General features: G+C 37.2%; 1 protein-coding gene across 1 annotated transcript in view; it reads right to left on the bottom strand.

Moving 5' to 3' along the window:
• The window catches only part of MYO3A (myosin IIIA), a 223,605-nt gene that overhangs the window by 26,580 nt on the left and 181,470 nt on the right, over positions 1-15,555 (bottom strand). Inside the window, exons 28-29 of the mRNA XM_090268047.1 lie at positions 13,751-14,654; positions 11,867-12,011 (exon numbers count right to left, since the gene is read on the bottom strand). Of these exons, the coding sequence (XP_090124173.1) occupies positions 11,867-12,011; positions 13,751-14,654 (1,049 nt within the window). The remainder of the gene's footprint in view (positions 1-11,866; positions 12,012-13,750; positions 14,655-15,555) is intronic.

The raw sequence follows: 15,555 nt of genomic DNA, 5'->3' as shown, positions 1-15,555 counted from the left end.
ATCTTGATCCTATTTATAGAGAAGAATGACAAAAATATCTATATGTCTGCATGTGTGTGTAAGTACATGCAGTATATCTGTAAAAAATTAAAGAATTCATATTTTATAATAAGGGTTCTCTTAAGGGAGAGTAATGTACATTGGAGAACAGAGGGGAAGGGACAAAAGAAATAGGACAAAAAAAGAAAATAAAAAAGATACTGCATAAAAAGAATCTTGGAATATATGGTATGGTCACATTTATGTAAAGTTATAAATTTATATGCCTGTATATGAATAAGAAATAAAAAATGTCAAAATGCATTAAATTTTCAGAATTTCTGTTTAATTCTGTATCTTGCAGGATCTTCTTTATCAGAACAATCTGAAGGTTGAATATTCTTAAAGGGTGTTTCATTTAAGATGCTGCCATGCAAAATGGGCAGCCAGCAAGGGAAAACTATCGATGGATATATTCAATAGAGTCTGATTGTTCAGATTGAATTTACCCATACTATTATATATTTTTGAAAAGCAAACTTCCCATGAGCTTATCAGCATACAAACATTTCAGAAAGGCACAAGTTTATTTTTGTCCTCTAAATTTTTGTTCCTTTGGGGGAGTACAAACACTGTCTGCTAACATCATTCTAACCCCTTAATTACAAAAGTGACATAAACATTTATAATCACAAATGATTATCAGCATATCAATGCTGACAGTAGCAAAATTAGGTTTGTGACTATTTTGTGTGATGTGCATATTATTAGATTGTAAAGGTTATTGTTATATTAAATAGTCAGTCAGAGGGTAAAATATTTATTTATATTGTAGTTCTGGTAATGATTTTATTAAGTGTCTTAGTTTACAAGAAATAAACATTTAAAAAATAATGAATGGACAAACATCTCAATATTTTGCACCCCCCCCAAAAGAAGATAGATTTAAAAGTCAATATCAATATTAGCTTTAGAAAATTAAATTTCACTTACTCATATTTTAATAATAACTCTACTTAAGTATACATGCAGAGTATAATTTGCATATGTATCATATGCTTAAATTAGATATGGGAAGAGAAATGCACTCATACTATTTTAATTTCTTCTTTAGGAAATCAGTTTTTCAGTTATTGTAAATTTCCATTTACTCCTGACAGTCTGTGAATTTTAAGCAATATAGTGATCTGCAGGAAATCTTAGGAATATTCATTGCTTCAAGTACAAGGCAGGTTCACCTGAGTCAAAGTTGCAACCTGCCTTTTGGAAGCAGCTGTTCCTGCCCCCTCTGTCCTTACGCCAGGTCAGTCACCCTTAAGAGGGCAAGATACAGGTTCTGAGCTTTTGTAGGCTGTTCAATTCTGCATGGCTTCTGTATGTCCTGTGCTTTGAGTTCCTGAAGACATTTTCATTTCTCTTGGATTTGACCACTAGCTTTACTCTGCTCTGTGGTCTCTGTTCTTTCAACTCTAACCGAGGTGAGGAGTTGTAAGGCTAGGTTCTCCTCCTGCTTTACTGTTTAGTGGGTCTAACTCCCTGGCTTCCTCTCACCTTCTCAGCAGGCAGCTACCATCTGAACACCAATGCCCCAGAGCCAGCTTACACCTGTACTTACCCTACAGGTCATGGGCTTTAAGCTTTTTGTCACTCTCTGATTTAGGCATGTTGCACTCATATCCAGAGCCTTGAAGATGAAGCATTTAGTCTTTTAATTACACTCTCAGATTTAGGTAAGGTGCTCCCCTCAGCTGGTCCCTCATGTTTCTTCTACTTATATCCCAGGAGAAACAGGGGAAAATAGATTTGTGGGGTGAGGCCTCTGGCCTGTCATGTGTCTCTTGGACATGATCACTACACATTTTCTGTCATCTCCACTGGGCTGAGGTCATGGATTACAGTCCTCAAGGGTTAGTTAGTCTTTTTCCAGTCCCTGTGGGTAGGTTACCGTTAATCCCAGCTATTTTACATTCATGTGCACAGTTATCAAAGGAGCATGCCCTAACAGAGGCATATGAGGATGCACACAGTGATGATGGTGTCTCGACAGTGCCTTCTTTGTTGGGGATAGTGAGCCATCATGCTGATCCATGGCCATGGGACTATGGGTACAGTAAAACAACAGAACACAAACTTACTTGCCTGAAGGAGGAGGAGACTCAGGGGTGGCATTTAAGGCCATCTAATAACACATTGGTTATTTTTCAAAATCATACTGATCTTAATCTAACTGAAAAATAGTGGGTATATAGCCTGAGGTCAGAGAAGGAAAACTCTGACACCAAAAAACCTCCGCTGCCTTGCGGCATACCTCTTCAGGGGAAAGGCTAAGGGAGTAAACCCCGACAGAAAATCCGGAGCCGGAGTCCCTAAGGCGGTTTGATGTTGTAGTCAACACTGGCAACTCCTGCGGCGCACCTGAAGCCAAGCTGTATTGACTCCGTCTTTCCCTTGGACCCTTCAGCTGCGAAGAGAGGGGGGGTCTGCTGCATGGGCAACAGCAGACCCTCCATATCACCCTGCCCAGGCTCTGTAGCTTCAGCTTCACTGGAGAGGACACTCCAGCGTCATCGCAAGATGTCGATTCAACACGGGAGGAGACAGATACCGTGTCACTCCCGAGTCGGACTGCACAGCCATTCTCGGCGGTGCAGATAGACTCTTAAGAAGCTACACCATCGTCTCTCGAGACGAATGGCTGCCGACGACGACGATATAGCCTGAGGTGAAAACCCAAGTTAATTTTTCCCAAAGAGCCAAATTTTAGAAAATTATTTATTGACTATTTCATAGTCACTTTTGAATTAAAAAGATTGAACTTTTTAAAACAAAGGATAGAAGAACATGACCTGATTTTAAACAAGCAACATGGATGAGTTTTTCTTGCTCTCTACTCATGCTCTATAACACAAAAATACATGGTTCCTCTCAAGGTAAGACAAAACATACCAATATTTTTAAAAAGCCATTATTCCATATTAGAGTGTGTCTGGTCACAAGCATAGCCAGAGGAGATGCCAACCAAGCTTTCACCAGCTCAAGACAGCCTGGCAGTGAAGATGACATACTTGGAGATTGCACTCTAGTCTTATGACACATGGCTGCGGGAGCTCTGGACTAGGCTGCAAAACATTATTCAGATTGTTCATTTTATAAAGATGTGGACTCTGAGGGCCCAAGACAGCAAGGGATGGAGAGTGTCTGCTCTATTGGCAAGTGAGCACTTTGTTCATATTCAATAGTCACTGGGCTTTTCTAGAGCTCTCTACACAGACGCTCTTGTTATTGAACCATCTCACATGAGGGAAGATGGAGCTGATTTATTTGCAGCATTCCAGTTCCAACTGTGCAATATTTTACCCTATAGCTGGATTAGCTAGCAGTTTGCCAAAGTTATTCTTTGAAAAATGAATTTAAGGGCTGTTAATATTCAACATATGAATATGTCATTACTTATTAATCATTTCCTTATTGTCTAATTTTATATTTTGCCATGTACCTAAGATATAAATATTGTCACCCCAGTCTTTTTGCCCCCTTTCTATTGGTATGAAGTATCTTTTTCCATGCCTTTAATTTCTTTCGAGGTGGGTTTCTAGTAGACTGAATATGTATCAGTCTTGTTTTCTTATTCATTCAGCTACCCTAAGTCTTTTGACTGGATCATTTAAGTCACTTAAATTTAAAGTGACTATTGATAGGTACATGCTTATTATCATTTTATTCTTTTAACTACTTTCCTCTTTTCCTCCTACTCCTTTCTCCTCCTTCTTCTTAAAGAAGGTCCTTTAATATTTCTTGTAATACTGGTTTGGTGGTAACAAACTCCTTTAGGTCTTTCTTGTCTGGGAAGCCCTTTATTTCTTCTTTAATTTTAAGTGATATCCTTGCTGGGTAAAGTAGTCTTGCTTGTAGGTCCTTGCTTTCCATCACTTTGAATATTCCATGCCATTCCCTTCTGGCTTAAAATATTTCTGTTGAAAAATTAGCTGTAAGTCTTATGGGAGCTTTAAAATTCTCTTTGTCTTTAACCTTTGGCATTATAATTATGATGTATCTTGGAGTGGGCCTCTTTGGATTTATCTTCTTTGAGACTCTCTGCACTTCCTGGGCTTGTGTGTCTTTTTCCTTCACCAGGTTAGGAAGTTTTTGGTCATTATTTCTCCAAATATGTTCTTGATCTTTTGGTTTCTCTCTTCTCCTTATTGTACCTCTATGATGTGGATGTTGTCACACTTCATGTTGTTCCAAAGGTCCCTTAAACTATCCTCATTTTGAAAATTCTTTTTTCTGCTATGACTAGGTGTTTTTTTTTTTTTTTTCCAGCTTGTCTTCCAAAACAATCTTCTCCTTCATCCAACCTGTTTCTTCCTTCCAGTGTATTCTTAATTTCAGATATTGTATTCTTCATTTCTGACTGGTTATTTTTTACGGCTTCCATATCCTTTTCCTGATGTTGTAGTTCTCACTAAGTTCCTTGAGCATCCTTATAACCACAGTTTTGAACTGTATCTGGTAGATTGTTTGCCTCCATTTCATTTAGTTCTTTTTCTGGAGATTCTCCTGTGTTTTCATTGGGGGCATGTTTCATTGTCTCCCATTTTGGCTGCCTTTTTGTGTTTGTTTCTATGTATCAGGTAGATCTGCTATGACTCACAATTTTGATAAGTTGGCCTTATGTAGTGAGTGTCCTATGGGGTGGTCCACTGGTACAGTCTCCTTGATTACCTGTGCTGCGTGCTCTAGTAATGTTTCTTGTGTGGGTTATGTGGGCCCTCCTAATGTAGTTGAGTCTTCATTGCTATTGGCTCACTTATACCTGGGATTGACTCTCAGGTTGGTTGGCAGTGGGGCTCAACCCCAACCACAGTGGGCAAGCTGATGTGCAGGTACTGACCACACAATGCAGAATTAACCTCAGCAGGATCTGGTGTCTGCCAAGATCTCCCTTTGGATATGCCACTTGAGAAACATTGGGCCATGCTCTGATGTTGTCTGGAGCTGGCCAGTGGGTAGGTTGGTTCTGGGACTTTAGGAGGCATTCCGGTGGAGGCCAGTGCTTCTTGTGTCTGGCCCTGGGCTGTACCATCAGCTCTCTTCCCAGAGCCAAAAACCCCGGACTCTCTTCACATGACTCTAATCCAGTCTGCCCTCCTTCCACTGAAGCCCAGGGTGAGTGGCTGTTAATGAAATTTTGGGCACCGGCAATTTAATAGGGCACCTATGTCTTTACTAAGCTCTCATCTCTCCTTGATAGACAGAATTTCTGCTGATTTTCACAGCCAGATGTTATGTTGCTACCTCTTCCCTACTCTGCTGCTTTGGGCTGGGGAGCCTGCCTTGGGGCTGAGACCTCATGCTTCTCAGGTTCCCTCCAGAATCTTAGCTGCCACCTGTGGGAGCAGGGCTAGCCCTTTTCATGTCTCCACCCTTTCTACCAGTCGCAATGTGGATTCTTCTGTAAATTCCTGGTTATAAGGCTTCTCATCAGCTGGTCTTCAGTTTAACCAACTAAATTCAGGATGATTGTTCTATAATTTATTTGTAATTCCAGTTTGGTCCTGGGAGGTGAGAGTACCTTTCATCTACTCTGCTGCGATCTTGGCTCTCCCAGTATATTTCTGTCTTTTCATAACTGTCTCTTCTGGTTTACCTGGGGTTGAATAATATTTGTTTTCTTTTAAAAAATTTCTTAAATTATAAACTTTTAAAATTACTTTCTTTCACTTAATTAATAAAACATTTAATGACTTAAATTTTCCTATGAATACTTACCTGGTTGCATGTCGTTCAAAATTTTCATGTGGCTACTCTCATTATTATTATTTTGAAATAATTTATAACTGTAATTATAGTCCCTTCACTTCAGACGATCTTATTGATTTAATATGCAGATTTGTTTTCCACATTTAGTTCAATTGCATCACGGTCAGAAAATGTAATATAGTTCAATTATGATTGCTGGGAGTTTGTGGACTAGCCCAATCAATATGTCTAGTTATAAGAGCAATTTATACAAATATACTAGGATTTAAAAGAAGGCAATTTCTGTATGTAATATAAAATTATAAATATATGTATATTTACCTGTTGCTTATGCTATTTTATTAAATAGACTATGTAATTTCTCTTTGAATTGATCTCATGTAATTACGTAATATGGTGTCAAAACATATAAAGAAAAAACTCAGTTTCCAGTGCTGATGTTACTATTGGTCCTTTTGTGCATAAAAAATTAATGGAAAGATTGGGGGAGGAGTATATTGTTCATGATGTTTCTGCTTCCACATTAGTACCATGTTCTTTGTAGTTTAAAGTAGATTAAAAAGTATGAAATGAGGAGAAATAATTTGAATGCAAGAAATTTAGCTCTTTCCATCTAAGGCTGTTGGGTCAAGTGTTTTGTCTGGACTCATCAGAAATCCATACTTCTAGTGCAAACTTATGTAAGGTAAACTGTTTTAAATAATTAGTATTTAGTGTAATTAAAAGAGAAATAAGTGATTCTCTCTAAATTGTATGGTTGTAAATAAAATAATTTCTTTTTGGATAATAAAGGTGGTTGTTGTTTTTAATAGTTTTTGGGGAATTAGTATCACTTCTTATGAAAAAGGAGGAACAGCAAAAAAACTTAAGAAGATAAGTGTGCACCAGAAATATGTTGGGTGGGAAGTAACATAACTTTTGTAATCTCTTTATTTTTTACTCTTAATGAAAGAAATAATATTCATATAAAAGATAAAACCCAGAATTATTTGAACTGCTTGGCTATCACAAAAATGTAAGTATGTTTATAGATACAAATGGAAATATCTTCTTAGATAGTTTGTAGAACACATTTCTAGGTGCTAGCATTACAATGGTAAAATGATAGGCACAACCTAAAAAATAAATCAAATCAAATCTGCATCATGATAACTGAAAATACTAGGGTTATTGCATGAATATAAATGCCATAAATATTTAGAAATAAATGGAAAATTGATATTTTTTCCCTGACATTTATTCTAAAAGCAACATAAAAGCATTTTCATTATATCTACTGTATGTATGCATGGCAAAGGACTGCTTTGATTTAGTGTTGCATTTACTGATGATATTATGTAAATGAAGCATAGAATTATAATAGCATTCTTATTTGTTAACTTTACAACCTATTGAAAAATTGCAGCTTGTTGGATGGTTATAGCTTCTTTGTAAAAGGAGAGAAGGAGAACATGTTTTTGTGTTACCAGGGTTTAATTTTCCTACAATTAATCTTTTTTCTTCTCTTTACAATTGTCAACACAAATTGCCAGGTGTACCATAATTAAGAAGAAAACATCTCCCAAACTCTGCACACTGTTCAGGGAGAAATAATGCAATGTCATTGTATATTCATGAATACAACAGCATTTACTAGGATCTATAATCAAATGACCACGTTCTAGTTAAATATAGCCTATTTATGCATTTCTCTCAACAAAAATGCAGGTGTCCCTACTACCCAATGTCATCCCAATAAATTTAATTAAAAAAAGAAAACACAGGTGCAGTTAGCTCATATCAGTTTCAATTTATAACAATTATTATCAAAATAAAGATATAAAATAAGTTGTTTATGCACTTATTTTATTTTCAAATTTCATAATTAGCTCCTTGGTTTTCATTTGCATATTATTTTACTCTCGTCACTTTTGCATTTTTAAACATGTCCCACAGAAAAAGAAACTTTATAAAATAAGGTTACAGTTTATTAAAATTTGAAAAATTTAATTATCCTCATTTATTATCCATGTTTTCTAGGGCTTCTTTAAAGTACGTAAGAAGCTTTAACAGGCCACTTTACATAAGCTAGTTAAGACTTATTCAGTTCTGACAAAAGAGCTGGGAGTGGCAATTATTTGAAGACACCTGCAGATTTCTGAGAAGCGTAGGTAATTATTATTTCAGGTGCCTCTTAGGCTTATTTTAATGATAGAATTATTTATAAATAAGCTTGATTTTGGCTTCTAAGTGGAAATTTTCATGGGGAGGTAGGGTCTGCCATGAAGGACAGTATTGCAGGGCAGCCTGTTTAGTATGAGCTAACAGGTTCCACAGCTTATCACCCAGATCAGCTACTTGTACTTCAAGGTTCCAAATTCAGTGTTTAGCTTTTCTGATGATCTAAGGCAACTGGACTTCTATATACTATAAAAACTTATCTTTTTACCAAGGAGATTTAAAGCAGTCAACATATGAAAATAAATGAATATTTAAAGAATGCAATGTTCCAGCTTTTGTTTTAATAAAAACCAGACTTTCCAATCTTCATTCTACTGGTCACTAAACTTTGCTCCACTATAAATCTTGGAGGAAATTAAATAGCTTTCAAGCTAATTAATAAGTGTTTATTAAATGTGTACCGTGTACTGTGTTACAAAAAATGAATACATAGTACATGACATGGTCCTATTCACAGAGGTGAAAGTCTTCTTGAGGAAGATTAAACTAATCTACATGAATTAACCTTGAGGATAAATACATGCAGACTGTGATACTGAGAGCCTACTCCCTCCAACAAGTATGTGCCTGAATCCTGTGTGACGTGTGTGATGTCTATAGATGTATAAAGATAACAGGGTAACCACTAGGACCAGAGGAACAGGGGATGGGTGGTGGGAGTTCTTGGTCTAAATGTAGTCAGGAGATTGGGAACCTAGGCTGTCTTATATAAAAAAAAAATAGAGTCTTAAAATTTAGGATAGAGTTGGCCAATGATGAGGTAAAACCTATTCTGTTTAGGTTCATTTAAAAATGTGCACATTGAAGAAGGATGAAAATTAATTTAACTTTCTAGAAAAATTCTGCTGCTATTAGGCCTATTCAAAGTCCCTGACAAAGCAAACTCAAGAAAGAAGAACAAAGCTGGAGGCATCACACTTCCTGATTTCAAGCTGTATTATAAAGCTATAGTATTCAAAATGGTATGGTACTGGCATGAAAACAGACACATAGACCAATGGAACAGAACAGAGAGCCCAGAAATAAACCTAAGCATAGCATATATAGTTAATTTTCACAAAGGCACAATGGGGAAAGGATAATCTCTTCAAAAAATGATGCTAGAAAAACTGGATATCCATATGCAAAAGAATGAAATTGGACTCATATTTACATCATACACAAAAATTAACTCAAATTGGATTAAAGACTTAAACATAAGAATTGAAATCATACAAATCCTAGAAGAAAACATAGGGAAAAACTCTTTGACATTGGCCTTGGCAATGATTTTTTGGATATGACTCAAAATTGCAGGCAACAAAAACAAAAATCAACACGTAGGACTATATCAAACTAAAGAGCTTCTGCACACTAGAGAAAACCATGAACGAATAAAAGGGGAACCTATAAAATGGGAGAAAATATTTGTAAGTTATATATCAGATAGAGTTAATATCCAAAAAATATAAGGAATTTATACAATCCAAAAGCAAAACAAAAAACAAAAAAACACAACACAACAACACAAACCCAAACAAACAGAAAACAAGCTGCTTGATTAAAAAATTGGCAAATAACCTGACTCAACATTTTTCCAAAGAAAACATATACAATAGCCAACACTATATGAAAAGGTGATCAGTATCACTAATCATTAGGGGAATGATTTCAAAATCACAATGAATCACCTTACATCTGTTAGGATCTGTTATCAAAAAAATGAGAAAATGGCAGGATGTGGAGAAAAGGCAACTGTTGCACATTGTTGGTGGGAGTGTAAATTGGGCAATCATTATGGAAAACATGTGGAGTTTCTTTGAGAAACTAAAAATAGAACTACCATATGGTCTACCAATTCTTCTTCTTGGGTATTTATTTAAAGGAAAGAAAATCAGTACTTTCGAGAGGTATCTGTGTTGCATTATTTATAGTAGTCAAAATGTGGAAACAACCTAAGCGTTTGTCAACAGATAAATGGATAAAGATGTTCACTGAAATATTATTCAACCAAGAGAAAGAAGGAAATCCTGTCATTGTGATAATGTGGATGAAAATGGAAGACATTATGCTAAGTGAAATAAGCCAGACAAACAAAGAAAAACAGCATGGTCTCATTTTCATGTAGCATCTAAAAAACCAAATACATAGAATCGGAGTAGTAGTGGTTACAAGGAATGGGCACAGAGAGGAAATGAGATGTTGGTTAAAGGCTACAAGGTTGCAATTAGATAGGATGAATAAGTCTAGAGACCTAATGTACAGTCTGATGACCATAGTTAATACTCCTGTATTGAATACTGGAAATATGTTAAGAAAGTAGGTTTCAGATGCTTTCATCACACACACACACAAGAGGGTAAGTATGTGAGAAAATATGTTAATCAGCTTGACTGCAGAATCATTTCACTGTGTGTATTGAATCAAATCATGATGTTGTTTTAAATATATACAATTTTTATTAAACACACACATAACTCCCTGAGATGTTCAGATGTGCAAGTCACAGCAAAACATGAGTAGATTCCCGCATACTCCCTTTTCCCACTGGACTGGGATGAGCTGCTTACACAAGGCACACTGCCCGGCTGCTGACTGCCCTGGTTTCTCCTACGTGACCAGCGCCTCATTGCCCACATTTACCCACAAGCAAGAGGGAAGCTGGAGCCCCTGCCTTCCCCTCTGCTCCCATGTGAGCATGGGTCATTGGTGGCTATTGAACTACTGGGCCTCTGGACCCTGACTTGTTAAGTTGCTTCTTTAAAGGAGGAGATTCTGGTCCAGTGCCTTAGAGTAGCAGGGGTGGAAAGGGTCAAAACAGATTTTAAAGACAAGCTTTTATATACCTTTTTATTTTTAAAATTTCACCACAATTCTTGACAATAATATGTCAAGATAATTGACTGAAGCATTAAGATAGCTTCCTTCCTTCCACATCAGGCAAATAGCCAGGTTCATTTTAGTATTTTCCCACCCAAGGGATTTTTGCAGAAGCTGCATGAGGTTAGCAGCTCTTCCCATCTTTGGCAAGAGCGAAACTCATTGCAGAGGGGCTGCCAGGTGTCCCGGAGGTGATAGAGGGCCTAGGAGAAAGTAAGGAGAATGAGTGAGGGAAAATAAACAAAGATTCCCTCAGTGGCTGCCCTGGGGGGTGGTGATAAGGCTGCAGAAAGGATAGTTATTTACAGTTTGTGTGGACCAGGTGCGACTGCAGACTTGCCCGTTTCTTGGTGCTCCTTATAGGTATGAGAGCAGTAGAGGCTCCCAACTTGAAGGAATCATAAGGCAGCTAGGAGACTGGTGCCCTGACAGTAACTGTGGGCAAGTGAGTAGTCACCACAGGCTGAACCCGATCCTCACCCTGGCTCTAGAGCCTTTGCACATTGTTGGCAAGCAGGAGGCCCGATAATTACTGTATCTGAATTCCCCACCAGTTTAGTGGAAAGGAGGTAGAGTGTGATATAGGTAGATCAGAAGAAAATTTAATAATGCATCTGGGTTTGTGTATCTGAACAGAGATTGGCTCTTCCCACACTCAACTCAAAGTGGCAGACATTGACAAAAGGAATAGATATATTTTACTTGTTTGCTCCCTCTTATCAATCCTTTACCCTGCCCTGGTCTCCCTAACTCTATCCCTTTTATTCCCGCTGGTGTCATATGCCAAGTTATAGTTAAAGTGTATATAAAGGGGGGAAAAAAACAAAGAGGAGGAGAATAAAGCTAGAGAAGGTTTATGGAACATTCTGGAAAAGTATGCATCTGCTAATAAATAAACCGAATGAAGAGAAGGTTCTCCCCAAAACAGTTTGAACATATTCACTTCAAACCTGCCATAGAATAAATGTGGGTAACTAAGTAGCAAATAAAAGGAAGTATCTGGCATTGCCTTTCCTTCAGGAAGTTCTATCTACTGATTTTTTACCTGAGAAGTACTGCTGAGAAGAAACTCGTCTATTAATTGGCTTATGAGGATAGACACCCAGATAAAGAGGCTTCAGTTGCTGTGACAAAATCATTTCATTCATTTTTTTCTGCAGAATGAAATATTCTTCAGATAACTCTGATATCTAAAAAGAAGGTCATGTGTCAGATTAAATCAAGAAAAAGAATTCAGAGAGTTCACAGGTACACTGGAGTCTAATAAATTCCTGATCAGCGGTCCCTGGAATGCTCATGAACTTCTTCTTCAGGACCCATTCTGACCCAATACTGAGGGCTGATAAAGGCCTCCTCACTTGACAAACATGCACTCCCTGAGCGACATGGCTATTTCACATTTTCCGTTTACAATTGTCAACCATGGCATGCTACATGAAGCATTCTATCCTGATCATCTCCTTCCTGAGGTTCCTAAGAGGTGGCTTCTGTCCTTACCATTCTCTTGTGACTGCCTTTCTGCTGTTAGCTGGAGGAGCCCCTCTGCGGACTGACTGACCTCCCTCCTTTTCCAGTTTCCTTTGCCTGACTTCAGGGGCACTCTCTCCTGGCTCCTCTCTTTCCACCTGGCCCCCCTGCCTCTGTCTCTTTTGTTGACAAGGCTGCTCTGCTAGGCCGAATGTGGGGATCCTGCTTTTCTGCCGCTAGCTTTGTCCCTGGGGAGCACTGAGCCTGCCCCAGGGCCTTATCAGCCATTCTGGGTAGATGACTTGGCCATTCTACATCTCCTCAACATTTCAGTTGCATAGTATACCAGGGTTCTAACCCTGAACTTGGTCTTAGAGTGAACAAATTTATGCACCAAGGAAAAAGGGACTGCTTAAAAAAATAGAACAGGAAGGAGCTACCTAAATAAATCAATGGCACATCTTTACTAACAGCTAAAGTAGGAGATATTTGGGCCACACCTGTAATACTCAGAAGGGGTCAAGGGCAGTTGACTGTGCTTTCTCATGGGCTCAGCCACCGTCAGACCAAAAAAAGCAGAGTTTAGAGACTTGGCAGTATTAGCTTATCCTGCTTTGAACTAACCATTATGATACTTCTATGACTTCATACACTATTGACTAGCCTAGTAGTTCACATTAGTTTATAATATGCATTTTAGAGGTCATCTAGTTAAAATCCTTCACTTTACAAAAAAAAAAAAAAAAAAAGGTTCTGATACATATAGTGATTTTCTTAAAGTCAAATACCTAGAGAGAGCAGGAGCTGGAAGGGGCATTTACAAGAATGAGACCCTGTGGTCTCTTCATAGTACCATTTTTCAGAGTTCTGTGTGCATCATAAGAAGTCCTAACACTGATTGCTCCCTTCTAGAAATAGCTGAGACATGCCCACTAATGGCATGAACTGTTCTCCAAGAGGGAGTTTTTCTTTGTGGTTTTTCTTTATGGTTCCTCACAGTCATAATGTAACATGAAGACTTTCAGCTTCATTGCATGTGCGCCTTGGTATGGCTACACATCTAATTTTGATACCTGATTCTGTCATCTCAAAATCTGGGGCAAAAATCATAGACTTTAAAAAATTTAGAGAACTGTTTTTTAAAAACTATAATAAAAGATCTTAGATATGTAGAAACTTACATTGTCAAATGCCAACATTTTAAAGCTGTATAAACCAATGACTAATATCCTTGCTACAAAAGACTTTTTTCATATTTTTTACTATTTTATCATAGCAAGTTGTTTAAAAAATTTATGGCAATTTGGATAGCACAACCCTTGAGAGATTTTATTTAAAGGGTTAGAAGTCTCATAAAAACAGATAAAACAATAGATAAATCATTAATGAACTATGGTTTAATTCAGTTATTGTGTAGTTCCCAGAGATTTGTACTAGTAAATAAACCTGTTTATTTACATACCTGCTTTGAAAACATTGCCAGATCACATGCTTCTTTTTCTGCAATTGCTTTTGAGTCTTTCTCATTCCTCATCTTGATATTACAGGATTCCTCCTGTTTTATGGAATATGAATACAAATTGTAAGTATTTCTTGCTCCTTCTGTTGTTGTTGGAACAATCTTTTGATTTTTAAAGGAAGACCTGTCCTTCCTTAACTGCTGCCTTCTCTTGTAACCCCGGTATTTGCTCTGAATGAACACTGCTGCTTTATCTTCTTCATCCTGGGCTTGTGTTGATGGTTCAGTTTGACTCTCTTTGGCCATCCCGTACCTTAAGTGGCTTCTCTGGGGGCTGCATATGGATGCGTTCTGAGTGACCACAGATGTCTTCTTTTCTTTCTCCTTGCTGTCTGCATTTTGATAAATCAACCTTTGGCTGAGACTTGGTTGCAAAGTTTTTTTAAAAGAAGGTTGCTTTGTTTCATTCTCAGCTAACCAAAGTCCGGGGTAGCTTGGCCTTTCTGATATGACCTTCCTTTCCAGATATGCTGCTTTTGAATCTTCAAAATTCCTTTCCTCTGTATAGCTCTGATAGTAATTCTGGATCACGGTGTCCTCCTTCTCCTCTTTGCTTATCTTACTGTTGTCTTCCAGTTCTTTCATATACTTCTGTTTGGGGCTTACTTCTGTCCAATGGTCTCCCACTGAATACGATTCTTGCTTAATCTCTTCCCCATATACATTATTCAATTTTTTCTGACCTTGATATATTCTGTTGTTACTTTCGACAGTATTAGTGGCTTCCTCTTCCGTTTTGAAAGTAGAAGTCTTCACTACAGATGTACTCCCTTTATTATTTGGAGCTGGACTGATCCTTTCATTAGCAGAGGCTGTATTTTCTGTCTGTTTTTTCACAAAATGTTCCCTGTGTAAAACATATTGCATCTGAATATATGATACTAAACTGGAGCTTATTACCTTTTTTGGCAATAGCTACATGCTACATAAAGTTAGAAGTGAAGCAAAAGAGAAAATAAAAACCTCAAAATAAAAACTTATCAAGTCATATTCCAACATGTTATTTCTAGTGACAACTGTAATGGCTACTCAAACAATGATAAGACCAGTTCAAACTTAGAGTAAGAAATAGCCTAGCATATTTTCACTTCATGAGGGTGGTACCAAAGTCTTAGAAATTTAATTACTTCAAGTACGTTCTTTTCAAATCAGAGTACCTGCAGTGGGGAGATGTTGTGAAACATATCTAGAGTTAAGACTAGGAAGCAGAGCACATTAATTAGGCTGATGTGCTAAATTTTAATAAGCTCTTAAGTCTATTGATCACAAGAAATACCTTACCAAATTAAAGGAAAACACAATGTCCCTGTTACAGTTCATGATCATATAATATGTTGCCCAAAACTTCACACTTATTACTGTACCAATATCCTTCCAAAATTGTTTCCCCTTAAATTGAAGATAAGATCTTTTTGATAACCCTTTAAAATTTATTTATTTATTTATTTATTTATTTATCTATCTATTTATTTATTTATTTTGGTGAGGGCAAAACTCTCACAAGATCAATTTGACCATGAAAAGAACATTAAGGTAGAATAAAAAGACACTTTGACATGCAATTTGGGGACTTTTGTCAAAAACTTTTCATTTTGTCCCTGGAAAGCCATGGGAAAGTTTTGGTCTTTTAGAATTTATTTATAAAGAAGGCCTTGTTTTTGAGTCGAACTTGGAAAAAGCTATTAGGACTCTTTTCCTAATTTCACTGGCCACTTCCAATACTGATTGTGGCATCCTAAGTCTTGTAC

Source organism: Furipterus horrens, unplaced genomic scaffold, assembly GCF_987537825.1.
Source record: "Furipterus horrens unplaced genomic scaffold, mFurHor1.1.pri manual_scaffold_2, whole genome shotgun sequence".
In the NCBI taxonomy this organism is placed as follows: Eukaryota; Metazoa; Chordata; class Mammalia; order Chiroptera; family Furipteridae; genus Furipterus; species Furipterus horrens.
The sequence above is the reverse complement of the archived record's forward strand: the minus strand, read 5'-3'. Positions and strand labels throughout refer to the sequence as shown.